General features: G+C 56.4%; 2 protein-coding genes across 2 annotated transcripts; both read left to right on the top strand.

Annotated features, from left to right (window-relative positions):
• The first annotated feature begins 982 nt into the window (after positions 1 to 982).
• Positions 983 to 6,516, top strand: LOC128274891 (DNA-directed RNA polymerase I subunit RPA1). Its single transcript, XM_053013234.1, has 7 exons — positions 983 to 1,653; positions 1,720 to 2,952; positions 3,009 to 3,201; positions 3,269 to 3,768; positions 3,834 to 5,089; positions 5,158 to 5,356; positions 5,430 to 6,516. The coding sequence occupies exons 1-7, from the start codon at positions 983 to 985 to the stop codon at positions 6,514 to 6,516; spliced, it is 5,139 nt and encodes a 1,712-aa protein (XP_052869194.1).
• A 400-nt stretch (positions 6,517 to 6,916) lies between these two features.
• LOC128276806 (chromodomain-helicase-DNA-binding protein Mi-2 homolog) lies at positions 6,917 to 14,923 on the top strand. The gene is made up of 3 exons (XM_053015270.1): positions 6,917 to 7,034; positions 7,793 to 14,200; positions 14,276 to 14,923. The coding sequence occupies exons 1-3, from the start codon at positions 6,998 to 7,000 to the stop codon at positions 14,446 to 14,448; spliced, it is 6,618 nt and encodes a 2,205-aa protein (XP_052871230.1). The 5' UTR covers positions 6,917 to 6,997; the 3' UTR covers positions 14,449 to 14,923.
• The last annotated feature ends 522 nt before the right edge of the window (positions 14,924 to 15,445 follow it).

Raw genomic sequence — 15,445 nt, 5'->3', positions numbered from 1 at the left:
AGGAAACCCCGCCAAACCAATAAACCAAACCCCCCGCGTCGAAAAGGGCAAAACAGGAAAAACCTGTCACCATCAAAACAGAACCAATCACCAAGGGCCGCCAGTGATTGGGACGGTATCGAAATTGGGTTTTCACGTGCAGAGGGGTTCAATTTTGAATGTGACTCTTTGCTTTGAAGGAGGGACGGAGGCAAGCGAGCCCTGAGGGAGGCTGGCTGGTTCCGCTTCGATAGTGTTTGATTCTAATTTGGTTTCCGCCGATCCGTCTCTACCGATTGTTCAATTTATCGCAACAGCGGACGGAAGAACACTCGCGATCGCGACATGGTTATCAATTCTTTCTGACCTTTTGCAGCGCCATGCTTCTGGAGAGTACTGCAAAACAACATAACGCTTTGAGAATATTTATTACACAAGAAAAACACAGTACTTTAAGAATAAAAACGAGCAGTTCAAGCATAAAATACAAACCGCCGTTTGAATGAGATCTTTACAGGGTGAAAATTTTCCGTAGGGAAATACATAGAGAATTGTTGTGCTGATTCAGGGGTTGCCAACTTCGTTAAATAGCAATAAAAGCAAATGCCTTAGCTATATCGAACGTTGTGGCAATGGACATCGGTATGAATTCTATATTGCATTAATACTCGTGATGTCGAACAATTTAATTATGCTTTTTATTGCCATTCGACTAATCTGGAATATTCGGCGAAACAATCGGTTCGACTTCTAAAAGAGCAGCGGACGAACCGTCATTATACACAACAAACGCGGGCTGTCAAAGTGACAGCGCCCGGCAGTGGCCATGTGCGCGATTTTGTAGCGATACTTGGCCGCGTTGTGATTGAAATTGATAGAAAACTAGACAAATCACGAAATTAACGGATCATCGACGGATCTCAGAGTGTACCGTTTATCACTACCGCGAAAAGCAGGCTGGTAAAGCTTTGGTGGTCGGTTATTGTTTGCACAGCCCGCCACGATGACGATCATTAATCTCGATCCGACGAACCTGGAGTTTTCCGTCTTCACGACGGAGGACATCCGCCGTATTAGCGTGGCGAAGGTAACGCACTCACGTTCGTTCAACGAACTGGGTCACGCGTTGAGCGGCGGCCTTTACGACCCTGCCATGGGCCCATGCGCTCGGGGTGAAGTGTGCCTAACGTGCGCCCGTGACGAGCAGAATTGCGAAGGACACTTTGGACACATTGAGATCGACCTGACGGTGTACAATCCGTTCTTCCTGCGCACCCTCTACAACGTGATGCGCATCAGCTGCATGTCCTGCACGCGGCTTCTGATGCACGACGGCGTGAAGGCGATGCTCGAGCTGCAGCTTCGACTGGCCGATGCCGGCTACTTGGTCGAGGCGGAAGAGCTGGACGTATACAAGGCGAAACAGCAGGCGGACCCGGCGCAGCCGATCCCGGAACAGGTGGTGCACTACGAGGACTTGCTGCACAACCAACCGTACAATATGCTGGGCAACACGAAGCTATCGAGCGCGATCCGGATGGCGATCGTGAACGGTACGTTGAAGGAGTGTGTCCTAAAGAAGTGCATCCACTGCAAGGCGATGGTGCAGAAGGTGCGCATGTCGGACAAGAAGCTGTGCATCAGCTGGTCGAAAACGGACAAACTGGCGTACCTGTAAGTACCGGGAAGGATCTGTCTGTCGTGGCCCCTCGCGTCTACGTGTTTCATGTTTCTTTCCAGCAAGAACAAGGGTGCCGACAAAGACCTGGTGGAGAGCCAGGTGAAAGCGTCCGTCGAAGCGATGCTGGCCCAAGATTGTATGCTGTACCTGCGGCGATTGTATGCGCTCAATGGAACCACCCTGCAGCTGCTGTTTCCGATGATGCGCAAGGTGTGTGGCGAACATCCGACCGATATATTCTTCATGGAAGTCGTACCGGTTCCACCGCCGAAAGTGCGGCCCGTGCGGCGTACCGACGGGGAAAGTATCGTGGAGCATCCACAGTCAACCATTCTGCGCGATATTCTGCTGGCCAACAGTACCGTCCGGGCGATCTTAATGGAATACGGTACGAGCACTGCGGCGGCAGCGGCGGGTTTGTCCGAGACCGCGCTGGCAACGGTTAAGAGTGTCGTGAGTGGAGCCAGAGGTGACACACAACACGAGAAGCTCTACTACGCCTGGCTGGTGCTCCAGACCAACGTTGACCGTCTGCTGGAAGAGCAACCGATGTCGGCCAAGATGTCGAACAAATCGTGGGGCCTGAAACAAATGATCGAAAAGAAGTTCGGTATCATCCGGCAGCACATGATGGGCAAACGGGTCAATCATGCCGCCCGTACCGTCATTACGCCCGACCCGAACATTGGCGTCGAAGAGATTGGCATTCCGAAGCGGTTTGCGCTGAAGCTCACTTACCCGGTACCGGTGACACCGTGGAACGTGGCGGAGCTGCGCCAGTGGGTCCTGAACGGGCCCGAAGTTTACCCGGGTGCCAACATGATTGAAGACTCGAACGGTCGGGTGATAAAACTTTCCGCCATCAACGTTACCCAGCGTCAATCGGTGGCCAAAACGTTGCTCACTCCAGCGCTGCCCTCCGGGGGGTCATCCGATCATGATTCGATCAAGATCGTCCACCGGCACCTGCAGAACGGTGACATTTTGCTGCTCAACCGTCAGCCGACCCTGCACCGGCCGAGTATAATGGCGCACCGTGCCCGGATACTGCCGGGGGAGAAGATTTTCCGGCTGCACTACTCGAACTGCAAATCGTACAACGCCGACTTTGATGGGGACGAAATGAACGCGCATCTGCCGCAGAACGAAGTAGCCCGTAGCGAAGCGTACGAATTGGTTGCGGTGCCGTATCAGTACCTCGTGCCGAAGGACGGTACCCCGTTGGGTGGCCTCATTCAGGATCACATCGTTTCGGCCGTGAAGCTGTTCATTCGTGGAAAGTTCTTCAATCGGTAAGATGATCGTTCAACCGGTTGGCTAGAGTACGCTATAACAACGCGTCTTTCAGGGAAGACTATCAGCAGCTGGTGTTCCAAGCACTTAGCAACCAGAAAGGAGACATTGAGTTGCTACCACCTGCGATCGTGAAACCGGTAAGATTGTGGTCCGGCAAGCAGATCATCTCCACGATCGTGAAGAACACCATCCCGAAGGGGTTGCCACACATCAATCTGGAGGGAAAGTCAAAGCTCAACAACAAGGTAAAGGCCCTTTTCAATGTCATATCGAGACCCTGTCCACTTACTTATCACATGTCTCCCCCGGCAGCATTGGTGTATACTTCCCGCACGGCCCTGGCAGTACGGTGGCAGCCCGTTGACCGAGAACGAGCTCTCGGAGTCGGAAGTGTTCATCCGGCAGGGCGAACTGCTGTGCGGTATCCTCGATAAGAACCACTTTGGGGCCACCCCGTACGGGTTAATCCACTGCATGTACGAACTGTACGGTGGCGTGTGTTCTTCGGCGTTGCTTTCTTCGCTGTCGCGCCTCTTCACCTACTACCTGCAGTGGGAAGGATTTACGCTGGGCGTCCACGACATTCTGGTGCAGTCGAAGGCCGATCGAAAGCGGGCCAAAATTATTGCCGAATGCCGAGCCGTGGCCGGACACGAAGCGACGGCGGCGGCACTCGAGCTGCCCGGGAGTGTTTCACGCGAAGAACTAACCAGTCGGTTGACGGAGGCGTACGCGAAGAATCCCAAGTTCCGGTCCATTCTCGATCGGAAGTACAAATCGGTGCTGGATAAGTACACGAATCAGATCAATAAGTAAGTTGATGTGACAGTATTTCGATGGCCAGTCTCATCTAATGTTCATTCCCATCCCGTCAAAGTGCCTGCCTTCCCGAGGGACTGATCAGCAAGTTCCCGGACAACAATCTGCAGTTGATGGTGCAATCCGGTGCGAAGGGATCCACCGTCAACACGATGCAAATCTCGTGTCTGCTGGGGCAGATCGAGCTGGAAGGCAAGCGTCCGCCCCTCATGATGTCGGGCCGTTCGCTGCCCAGCTTTGCGCACTTTGAAACGTCCCCAAAATCGGGTGGCTTCATCGATGGGCGGTTTATGACGGGCATCCAGCCGCAGGACTTTTTCTTCCACTGCATGGCCGGTCGCGAAGGGTTGATCGACACGGCCGTCAAGACCAGTCGCTCCGGGTACCTGCAGCGCTGCCTGGTGAAGCATCTGGAGGGCCTCTCGGTGCAGTACGATATGACGGTACGGGACAGCGACGGCAGTGTGGTCCAGTTCATGTACGGTGAGGACGGTCTCGATATTGGCAAGTCCCAGTTTGTGGGGCAAGAGAAACAGCTGCGCTTTCTCGATCAGAACCGTGACGTGATAGTACGCCGCGAGCTGCAGGACCGTTTGGCCAGCGCTGCCGCCGAAGATCCGTTGCATGAGGCCATCAAAAAGCACGTAAAACGAATGAAACGCTGGAGGAAACAACACGCGGGGGGTCAGCAGAAAACACGTCTGTCTGGCTTTTCGTTGTACTCGGAACAAAGCGCCCCGTCCGTTCGGGAGAAACTGTCCAATCCGGACAAACTAAAGTCCAGCACCGGACGTACGAAGCTGACCAAGAAGCTGCTGAAACGCTGGAACAAGCTGGACACGGACGAGAAACGGGACTTTGCGAAGCAATCGTCACACTGCCCCGATCCGCTGGCGGCCGTGTTCCGTGCCGATGCCCATTTTGGGGTGCTACCGGAGAGGCTCGAGGAACTGGTGCGCAACTATAAGCGCACCGAGCAACCGCTACACGACGTCGACGAACTGATGCAGATAAAGGGTAGCGGGGCGCTGGTGGCACCCGGTGAACCGGTCGGTGTATTGGCCGCCCAATCGATCGGTGAACCGTCGACACAGATGACACTGAACACGTTCCACTTTGCGGGGCGTGGCGAGATGAACGTGACCCTCGGTATTCCGCGGTTGCGCGAAATTCTGATGAGTGCCACGGCCAACATTAAGACACCGTCGATGGAGATACCGTTTCTGACGCACCGCAAACCGGAACGCTTGCCGGCGCTGGCCGACAAGCTGCGCAAATCGTTGAACCGTGTGACGGTGGCCGATGTGCTGGAACGTGAGTATCGGGGATTTTCGGGGTCGGGCTGCGCCGGGGATATTATTAAGTCTTCCTGCTTTTCCCAGACATTCACGTCAAGTCCCGGCTGGTGCTGCATCCGTCGCGCGGCATGCAACACGTGATTCGGTTCCAGTTTCTGCCGCCCGACGCGTACGCACACGATTATCGGGTCACGCCGCAGGAAATATTGCGCCACATGTCCCGCCACTTCTTCGCGCTAATGTTCAAGGAGATCCGGAAGGTGGAATCGGCCAAGAATGTGTTGTAAGTTTGTTTGCAACCGGAACACCGGGTTGTCGAATAACTGAGGCTAATTATGATTACGGTTGTTTTACAGAATCGAAGACGAAGTGGCGGTCAGCAGGAAATCGAAAAAATCGGGAGACGATGAAGGCGATGAAGCGATTGACCGGAGCGAACCGACGACGACGGATGGTGCGGAAGCCGGTGGTCGTGACAGTGACAGCGAGTCAGAGGACAGTGATGCCGGCGGCGGTGATGATGCCGATGCGACCGAGTTGAAAATTAAGAGCAAAAAATCAGACGATCATGCGTACGATGACGGCGAATCGGAACAATCCGGTGACGAGTCCGATGGTTCGGCTGATGGCGAAGGCAGCGATGGCGAGCACCAACTGGTGGCACCCCAGCAACAGGAAGTAATCGATGAAGCAGTAGGTGAAGGGGACATCATTGGACCGGCGGCCGTAGCAGCGGGTGCGGATCAGCGAGTGCTGACGGAAGCGGAAGAGGTGAAGCATGCGCGCCGAGCAAACGAGCAGGTCAAGATGTACACGTACGACCGGAAGCAGTTCCGCTGGTGTCAGCTGGAGCTACACATGCCCCTGAAGCTACGGGATACCGATTTTACGAAGATTTTCCGGCAGATCGCCGGAAAAAGTGTCGTCTGGGAGGTGCCACGGATCAAGCGTGCCATCACGTACACCCAGAACGATCGGTTGTATCTGAAGACGGACGGAATCAACATCTCGGCCATGGCTCGGCACGCCAAGCTGCTCGATTTGAGGCGCCTGTACATGAACGATGTCCACGCGATGGCCGCCCGGTACGGTATCGAGGCGGCGTCGCGCGTCATTGTGAAAGAAATCCAGAACGTGTTCAGCGTGTACGGCATCGTGATCGATCCGCGCCACCTGCTGCTCGTGGCCGACTACATGACCAGCGATGGCACGTTCAAGGGCATGAGCCGGGCCGGTATGGAAAGTTCGGCCTCCCCGCTGCAGCAGATGTCGTTCGAATCGTCCCTTACGTTCCTGAAGAACGCTATGCTGAGAGGTACCAACGATCGCCTCGAATCCCCGTCCTCCCGGCTGATGGTAGGCCAGCCGTGCAAGAGTGGCACCGGGGCGTTTACACTGTACTCGTCTGCGCTGAAAGATTACAGCGAGGCGCTTCGACGATAGAGCCAAGTTAAGTAAAACAGATCAAAGTTGCCTTCGAAAACCGAAACAAGAAGATGTTTGTTTTTAACCAATAAAATGATCAGAAACGATTCGCGGGTTTTTTCACGGCACCGATTGTCAATTGATTGTTGACAGCGCCTCGTTGTTGGACCCCTCGGCGGTTTGTTTTCATCAGCTGCCAGAGTTGTGTGTGTGTGTACGTGAGACGCGCGTGAAAGAAGAAAGCGACAACAACAGCGCACACACACCAACGTAGTAGCAGCACCGTCATCGCCGTCATCAATGTGTCATCAGTAGCACGCCGACCGGGACAACCGAAAGGCTCCTTCGCTTTGCGGCGCACCGCCATCTTGGATTTTGGATAGGTCAGCAAGCGAACGCGGCACGTCTGGTGAACCCGCTGGCCACCTATTGTTGTGCGTTTGTATAAAAAGTGTGTGGACAAAAAAGTGAGGGACGCCAGACCGCATCGGATCGGACGATGGCTTCCGATGAGGAAATTGACGAGTCCATTGCCGGTAAGTAGTAGTGCAAACCCGGTAGCAGTAGGCGGGGATCGGTTCAGATTCGGATACCGTTCCGCGGAAACATACCTTCGATTCGTCGTAGAATGCGTAAAATTTGCAAAACAGATCGACAAAGAAGTTCCTTCTCGCGTCTTTCGCACAAGGGAAGCGTAAGTAATGGCGGCGTAGTGGGGCTGCTGCTTGGATGTGTAGCGATGTGTGTGCGCGTTTGTGTGTCGTCGTCGCCGCCGCCGCGTAGCGCTAGCGTTCCGCAATGGGGCTCCGAGTGAGCAGCGAACTTCCGTGTGAAGGAACTGTGTATCAGTGTGTGTGTGTGTAAGCTGTTGGTGATCGAAGGGTGGTCGCGGAGTACCGCGAGTTCTTTCCTCCTTTCCATCGTTCAAACATTTTGCTTTTGGGCTTTATTGTGCACACACACACACACATCGCATTTTCTCACTCTCGCCACATTTTGTTTCTTTTTGTCGGGCCCGTGACCGGGTAGGGGTCGGAATCGGAAGAAGAATAAGCACTACAAGGTGATCATTGAAAAAAGGAATTGTGCAGGTTTCGTTGTATTACTGGACACGGATAACTATTCGAAGTGATTCAGAGACGCGGCAAAGGTAGTTTGATGAAAGTCCATATACTGTATTGAATTGGTGGAACAATAGTCATCCTAGTATCCTTAGTAGAATCGCAATATGCTGCTGCAAATTCGTCTGACACAAGCATTCCTTCTAACCCGTTTGGCGTTTCCCGATTTCCAGAGGAAGAAAGCGGTGCAGGAATGGATGAAACGGCGGATGCATCGCTAGCGGCCGACGGTGAGGATGGCTCGGACGAGGAGGCGACCGCGAAAAGCAACGCGCAGCAAGACGAAGACGACGACTACGAGCCGGAGGACAGCCGGAAGAAGAAGAAGGGCAAAAAGCGAAAGGCGCGCAGCAGTGACGAAAAGCGGGGCCGGAAGAAGAAAAAGCGCAAGAAGAATGACAGCGGGGACGAGAGTGATCAGAAACAGAGCGGCGACGACGGTGGTGGCACATCGGCCGCGGCCGCCGCTGCTGCCGCCGCCGCAGCCGATTCCGATTACGAGTCGCGCCCGAAGCGGGGACGCGATCGGAAGAAGGGCAGTAGCAGCGGAGGGAGCAGCAGTCGCAATGAGTCGGATAAGAAGGCGGCCGCAGCTGCAGCCGCAGCCGCCGCTGCAGCGGCCGAGGAGAAAGAAAAGATGCCCTCGATCCAGGAGGTGTGCAGTTCGTTCGACCTGACCGACGTGAAGATCGAGTACTCGGAGGAGGATTTCGAGAATCTGGTCACCTTCAAGATGTTCCAGACGCACGTGCGGCCAATCTTGCAGAAGGAAAACCCGCGCGTCCCGACGGCCAAACTGATGATGCTGGTGGCGGCCAAGTGGCGTGAGTTCGTCACGCAAAACCCGAACATCCCGAGTGAGGATGCCGTGGCGGCGACGGCGGCGGCCGGTGGAGAAGAGGAGGCCCCGGGCACACCGGAGTACGTGCCCAAGTCGAGTCGATCGCGCAGCAAAACCGAGAACAAGCACGACGACATGGTGTACGACGACGAGGACGAAGAGGAAGAGGAGGAGATCGAGCGCGAGAGGACACGCAAGAGCAAGAAGGGCAAGAGCGGGAGCAGTGGCGGCGGTGGCGGTGGCAGTTCGACCCGCAAGAGCAGCAGCACCAGTAGCAGCCGCAAGCAGAAAGTCCCCACGCTGAAGATCAAGTTCGGCAAGCGCAAGAACGCCAGCTCGGATGAGGATCAGGATGCGAGCGGCGGATCGGAACGTGACTCGGATGCGGAGTTTGAGAAGATGCTTCAGCAATCGGAAGAGCTGCCGGAGCGGCCCGAGCGTGGTGAATCGTCCGGAATGGGCGGCTCGGGTGGCAGCGGTGGCGGGGGGACGGCCGGTGATGGGGATGCGGGGCCCTCGTCCGATCAGCCGCCGGTGCGGAAGAAAGCGAAAACGAAGATCGGCAACAAGTCGAAAAAGAAGAGCAAAGCTAAGAAGAGCAAGTTCACGGGGGACGGTGGCGAGGAGGGCGAGCACGAGCACCAGGATTACTGCGAGGTGTGCCAGCAGGGCGGCGAGATCATCCTGTGCGACACGTGCCCCAAGGCGTACCACCTGGTGTGCCTCGATCCGGAGCTGGAGGACACACCGGAGGGGAAGTGGTCGTGCCCGACGTGCGAAGCGGAAGGTCCGGCCGACGAGGACGACGACGAGCATCAGGAGTTCTGCCGGGTGTGCAAGGACGGCGGTGAGCTGCTGTGCTGTGACAACTGTCCGTCGGCGTACCACACGTTCTGTCTCAATCCGCCGCTGGATGACATTCCGGACGGGGACTGGCGGTGCCCGAGGTGCAGCTGTCCACCGCTGCCCGATAAGGTGCAGAAGATTCTCACCTGGCGCTGGACGGACAAACCAATCAGCAGCACGGTGGACGATGGGGCGGCGAAGGGTGCGGCACCGGCGGCACCAACCCGCCGCCGTGAGTACTTTGTCAAGTGGGCCGAGAAATCGTACTGGCATTGCGATTGGATCACGGAACTGCAGCTGGACGTGTACCATCCGCTCATGTTCCGGTACTACACGCGCAAGTACGACATGGAGGAACCGCCGAAGCTGGAGGAAGCGCTCGACGAGCAGGACAATCGCTACAAGCGCATCCAGCGGATGCGCGAAAAGGGCGACGTGAACGAGAGCGAACTGGAGGAAAAGTTCTACCGATACGGCGTGAAACCGGAGTGGCTGATGGTGCACCGGATCATCAACCACCGGACGATGCGCGACGGGCGCACACTGTATCTGGTAAAGTGGCGCGAGCTGCCGTACGACGCCGCCACCTGGGAGGACGAAGAGGAAGATATCCCGGGCATGAAGATGGCCATCGAGTATTACCTGGATCTGAGGGCCAACTGTTCGCAGGACATCGGCGGAGGGAGCAGCGGTGGCGGAGGCAGCAGTAGCAGCAGTAGCAAGAAGAGCAAAAAGAAAGGCCGACGCCGTTTGCGCGAACTCGAGGAAGAGGAGCGTACGGCGGGCGTGAAGCGCTACACACCGCCACCGGACAAGCCGACGTCGGATTTGAAGCGCAAGCTGGAGGTACAACCACCGTACCTGGACGAAACCGGAATGCGGCTGCATCCGTACCAGCTCGAGGGCATCAACTGGTTGCGGTACTCGTGGGTTCACGGCACGGACACGATCCTGGCGGACGAGATGGGCCTCGGGAAGACGATCCAGACGGCCACCTTTCTGTACTCGCTCTACAAGGAGGGTCACTGCCGGGGGCCGTTCCTGGTGGCGGTCCCTCTGTCCACGATCATCAACTGGGAGCGTGAGTTTGAGACGTGGGCACCGGATTTTTACTGTATCACGTACGTCGGTGACAAGGAGTCCCGGGCGGTGATCCGCGAGAATGAGCTGTCGTTCGAGGAGGGTGCCGTACGCGGGGGAAAAGCGTCCCGCATTCGGGCCAGCTCGATCAAGTTTAATGTGCTGCTGACGAGCTACGAACTGATCACGATCGATGCCGCGTGTCTGGGATCGATCGATTGGTCGGTGCTGGTGGTGGACGAAGCGCATCGGCTCAAGTCGAACCAGAGCAAGTTCTTTAAGATCCTGAACGGGTACAACATTGCGTACAAGCTGCTGCTGACCGGGACGCCGTTGCAGAACAACCTGGAGGAGCTGTTCCATCTGCTGAACTTCCTGAACAAGAACAAGTTTAACGAGCTGGCCGAGTTCCAGAGCGAGTTTGCGGACATCTCGAAGGAGGAACAGGTGAAGCGGCTCCACGAGATGCTCGGACCGCACATGCTGCGCCGGCTGAAGGCGGACGTGCTGAAGAACATGCCGACCAAGTCGGAGTTTATTGTGCGCGTCGAGCTGTCGCCGCTGCAGAAGAAGTACTACAAGTACATTCTGACGCGCAACTACGAAGCGCTCAATCCGAAGGGTGGCGGTGGCGCTTGCTCGCTCATTAACATCATGATGGATCTGAAGAAGTGCTGCAACCACCCGTACCTGTTTGCGGCGGCCGCCGAAGAAGCGACGCTCGGGCCCGGTGGCAACTACGAGCTGCAGTCGCTGACGAAGGCGGCCGGCAAGCTGGTGCTGTTGGAGAAGATGCTACGGCTGCTGAAATCGCAAGGCCACCGGGTACTGATCTTCTCGCAGATGACCAAAATGTTGGACATCCTGGAGGACTTTCTGGAGGGTATGGGCTACAAGTACGAACGGATCGACGGAGGCATCACGGGCAGTATCCGGCAGGAGGCGATCGATCGATTCAATGCACCCGGAGCGCCCCAGTTTTGCTTCCTCCTGTCGACCCGTGCCGGTGGTCTCGGTATCAATTTGGCCACCGCCGACACGGTCATCATCTACGACTCCGATTGGAACCCGCACAACGATATACAGGCCTTTTCGCGCGCCCATCGTATCGGGCAGGCCAACAAGGTGATGATCTATCGGTTCGTGACGCGCAACTCGGTCGAGGAGCGTGTGACGCAGGTGGCCAAAAGGAAGATGATGCTGACGCATCTGGTGGTACGGCCCGGGATGGGCGGTAAGGGCACGAACTTTACCAAGCAAGAGCTGGACGATATTTTGCGCTTCGGTACGGAGGAACTGTTCAAGGAGGAGGATGCCAAGGACGATGGCGAGGCGATCCATTACGATGACAAGGCGGTCGCCGAGTTGCTCGATCGGTCGAACAAGGGCGTGGAGGAGAAAGAGAACTGGGCCAACGAGTATCTGTCGTCGTTCAAGGTGGCATCCTACTCGACGAAGGAGGACGTCGAGGAGGAAGCGGAAACCGAGGTGATCAAACAGGAGGCCGAGAACTCGGACCCCGCGTACTGGGTGAAGCTGTTGCGTCACCACTACGAGCAGCACCAGGAGGATCTGTCGCGGACCCTCGGCAAGGGGAAGCGGGTACGGAAGCAGGTCAACTACACGGACGGTGGCGTCATTCAGACGGACTCGACGGTCAAGGAGGATTCGACGTGGCAGGAGAACGTTTCCGATTACAACAACTCCGACTACTCGGGCAACTCGGACGAGGATCGCGATGAGGACGACGAAGAGAGTGAGTTGGGGCGGCGTAGCCGCCGGCGGATCGAGCGCAAGGAAGCGGAACGGGACAATCGGCCGCTGCCACCGCTGTTGGCCCGTGTCGGGGGCAACATCGAGGTGCTCGGTTTTAATGCCCGCCAGCGGAAGAGCTTCCTGAATGCGATCATGCGCTACGGGATGCCACCGCAGGACGCGTTCCACTCGCAGTGGTTGGTGCGCGATTTGCGGGGCAAATCGGAGCGCATCTTCAAGGCGTACGTTTCGCTGTTTATGCGCCACCTGTGCGAACCGGGCGCCGATAATGCGGAAACCTTTGCCGACGGTGTCCCACGGGAGGGTCTTTCGCGTCAGCACGTCCTCACGCGCATCGGTGTGATGTCGTTGATCCGCAAGAAGGTGCAAGAGTTTGAGCACATCAACGGATACTACAGCATGCCGGAACTGATCAAGCGTCCGTGCGAACCGGTCAAGATTGCACTGGCCGCACAGCAACAAGCTCTTCCGGCGATCACCGCTGGACCGTCGGGTGCTGGTGAGCCGGGCAGTTCGATGACCGCTGCTGGCACTTCCGGCGGTAGTAGCGGTGAAACACCGAAATCGGCCACCACGAGCACGAGCGCAACACCGGCCACGAGTGCGGCCCCGAGTCCGGCACCGAATGCGACGGCTGGCGAGAAGGAAGACGAGCAGGTGACCACCACCGTGGACAAGGCAGATGGGGGTGAAAAGGCCGAAAAGAAACCACCGACGGAAGAGGGTGGTGCTGAGGAGGACAAAGCATCATCTGCCGGTGACGATACGAAGAAAACGGAATCGACGGACGAAGCGGAGGAAAAGAAACCGACGGCAATGGAAGTGGCCGAGGAAGACGGAAAGAAAGACGACTCCTCGGCAAAGCCCGAACCGATGGAGATCGGGGACGATGGGTCAACGAAGGGGGGTAGCGATGGTGGTGAGGTGGTGAAGAAGGAAGAACCGGTCGATGGTGACGCCAAAGTTAAGTCTGAAGATGCTCCACTGGAACTGAAGAAGGAAGCGCCGGCGGCGGCAGTAAAGGGGGAAAAGGATAAGGAGGAGGACAAAAAGCCCGCCGCCGTCGAGACCCCTGGCACCGGCAGCGGAGCAGATGGTGAGCCGAAAGCGGCCGAAACGAGCGCTCCGAAGAAGGAAGGACATCCGGCGGAGGAAGCCGCCACTGCCGTCGCCACCGCCGCTGACGATGACGATGACGATGAGGTGAAGATCGTAGAGGATGCCAGCACGGTCCTTCCGGTGAAGAAGGAAACGGAAGCGAAACCAGTCGCGCCACCGCCGCCGGCATCAACCACGATCGACGATGATGATGACGATGACGATGTGGTGATCGTAAAGGACGATGACGAGGAGGTGGTCCGGAAACCGGACCCGGTAAAGGAAAATCTGGAAGTGCACAAACGGGCCTTCATGTTCAACATTGCCGACGGTGGCTTCACGGAACTGCACACGCTGTGGATCAACGAGGAAAAAGCGGCCGTCCCGGGCCGTGAGTACGAGATCTGGCACCGTCGGCACGATTACTGGCTGCTCGCCGGGATCGTCACGCACGGGTACGGCCGCTGGCAGGACATCCAGAACGACATTCGGTTCGCGATCATCAACGAGCCGTTCAAGATGGACGTCGGCAAGGGTAACTTCCTGGAGATCAAGAACAAGTTTCTGGCGCGCCGCTTCAAGCTGCTCGAGCAATCGCTCGTGATCGAGGAGCAGTTGCGCCGGGCCGCACTGCTCAATCTGGCCCAGGATCCGGCACACCCGGCGATGGCACTGAATGCACGGTTTGCCGAGGTCGAGTGCCTGGCGGAATCGCATCAGCACCTGAGCAAGGAGTCGCTGGCGGGCAACAAACCGGCCAATGCCGTGCTGCACAAGGTGCTGAACCAGCTCGAGGAGCTGCTGTCGGACATGAAGTCGGACGTTTCCCGGCTGCCGGCCACACTCGCCCGCATTCCACCCGTCGCCCAGCGGCTGCAGATGTCGGAGCGCTCGATTCTGTCGCGGTTGGCAGCGACCGGCAACACGGTGCAGCAGAATCGTAAGTCCTTCCGGCACACCGGGTTTCAGAAATCAAGCTTTTATTAATCGTTTGTCACCCGTTTTTCCCACACAGCCCCTCTGTCACAGTTCCCGCAGGGCTATCAGGGTACCTCGCTACCCGGTTACGCGGCCGCAGCAGCGGCAGCCAATTTTGCCACCTTCCGGCCCACCTTCTCGGTGCCGGGACAGCCGGCCAACTTCCCGAGCGGAGCCGGTGCCAGTGGGTCGGGTAGCTCGAGCAAGTAAAACAAGCGCCCGAGCAGCGATTAGACCGATTCTCGAGGCGTCGATCAACGTTCGAAACTCATGCGCGCGCTGCGCGAGATAATTGTATTTGTATCCATTTTTCCACCAATAATGACTTTGCTACTATCGATCTAAGGATAAAGTGTCTCTTCTAAGTGGTTAGGATTAGGACAGGAATAAGCTAAACCTACATCTCATCTGCACACTTTAGCGACACATTAGAAAACCACAATGGTTTTGTTTCGTTTGCGAAAAAGTGAATTGTGCTCTATTTGTAAGTTCGCTCCACACAGACAGTGCGTCGTTCCAAACCGGGAAGGGTTCCAAACCGAAACCTTCACTGCTTGGTCAGGCATTTGTGCGTAAAATTGTACTATTATTAAACTCTAGGACGTAACGAACGAGTGAGTGAGTGAGTATTTACAACTAAACCGTTTCATGTAGGACAAACCTGGACAAAAGGAAATTCAGACACATACACACACAAAAAAGGGTAAAACCAACAAATGAACAGTTCTGGAAAAAGTTTCCATCGCTTCTCTCTTCGTTGCACATCAATCCTCTGAAAGAAAGGCAAAGGCGCAAAGGAAACGAATGGAAAAATCCTGAAATTCAGCGGGCGGTTCGCATGGAGTACCTGCTCCGGGGCCTCGAGGAGATGGAACTGGTCGGAAGGTAGCGGCCACAGCCCAAGGTGAGTGTGGAAGTTTCCTATCCCAAAAAGGCCGAATTTATTAACAAACTTTTTCCTGGACTGCAATAAGATCTGTGAATGCTTTGATTAGCAACGGGACAACGAAAACGACGACATCAACTTACGCGCGCCAACTTCCCAACGTAGCGTGGTGAGAGAGAGCAAAAGAGTGAGCAAAAACGTAAACAAAACACGATTCCTCGAGAGGCACGGCCACGCACACAGCTACACCGGGGCTTATCGCTCGCATCTGCTCCGACCAGCGGCGATACCAGAGTGGCCACCACAAACTCCGAGAATCGC

Source organism: Anopheles cruzii, chromosome 2, assembly GCF_943734635.1.
Source record: "Anopheles cruzii chromosome 2, idAnoCruzAS_RS32_06, whole genome shotgun sequence".
Lineage (NCBI taxonomy): Eukaryota > Metazoa > Arthropoda > Insecta > Diptera > Culicidae > Anopheles > Anopheles cruzii.
This window is presented reverse-complemented; position numbering and strand designations above follow the sequence as displayed.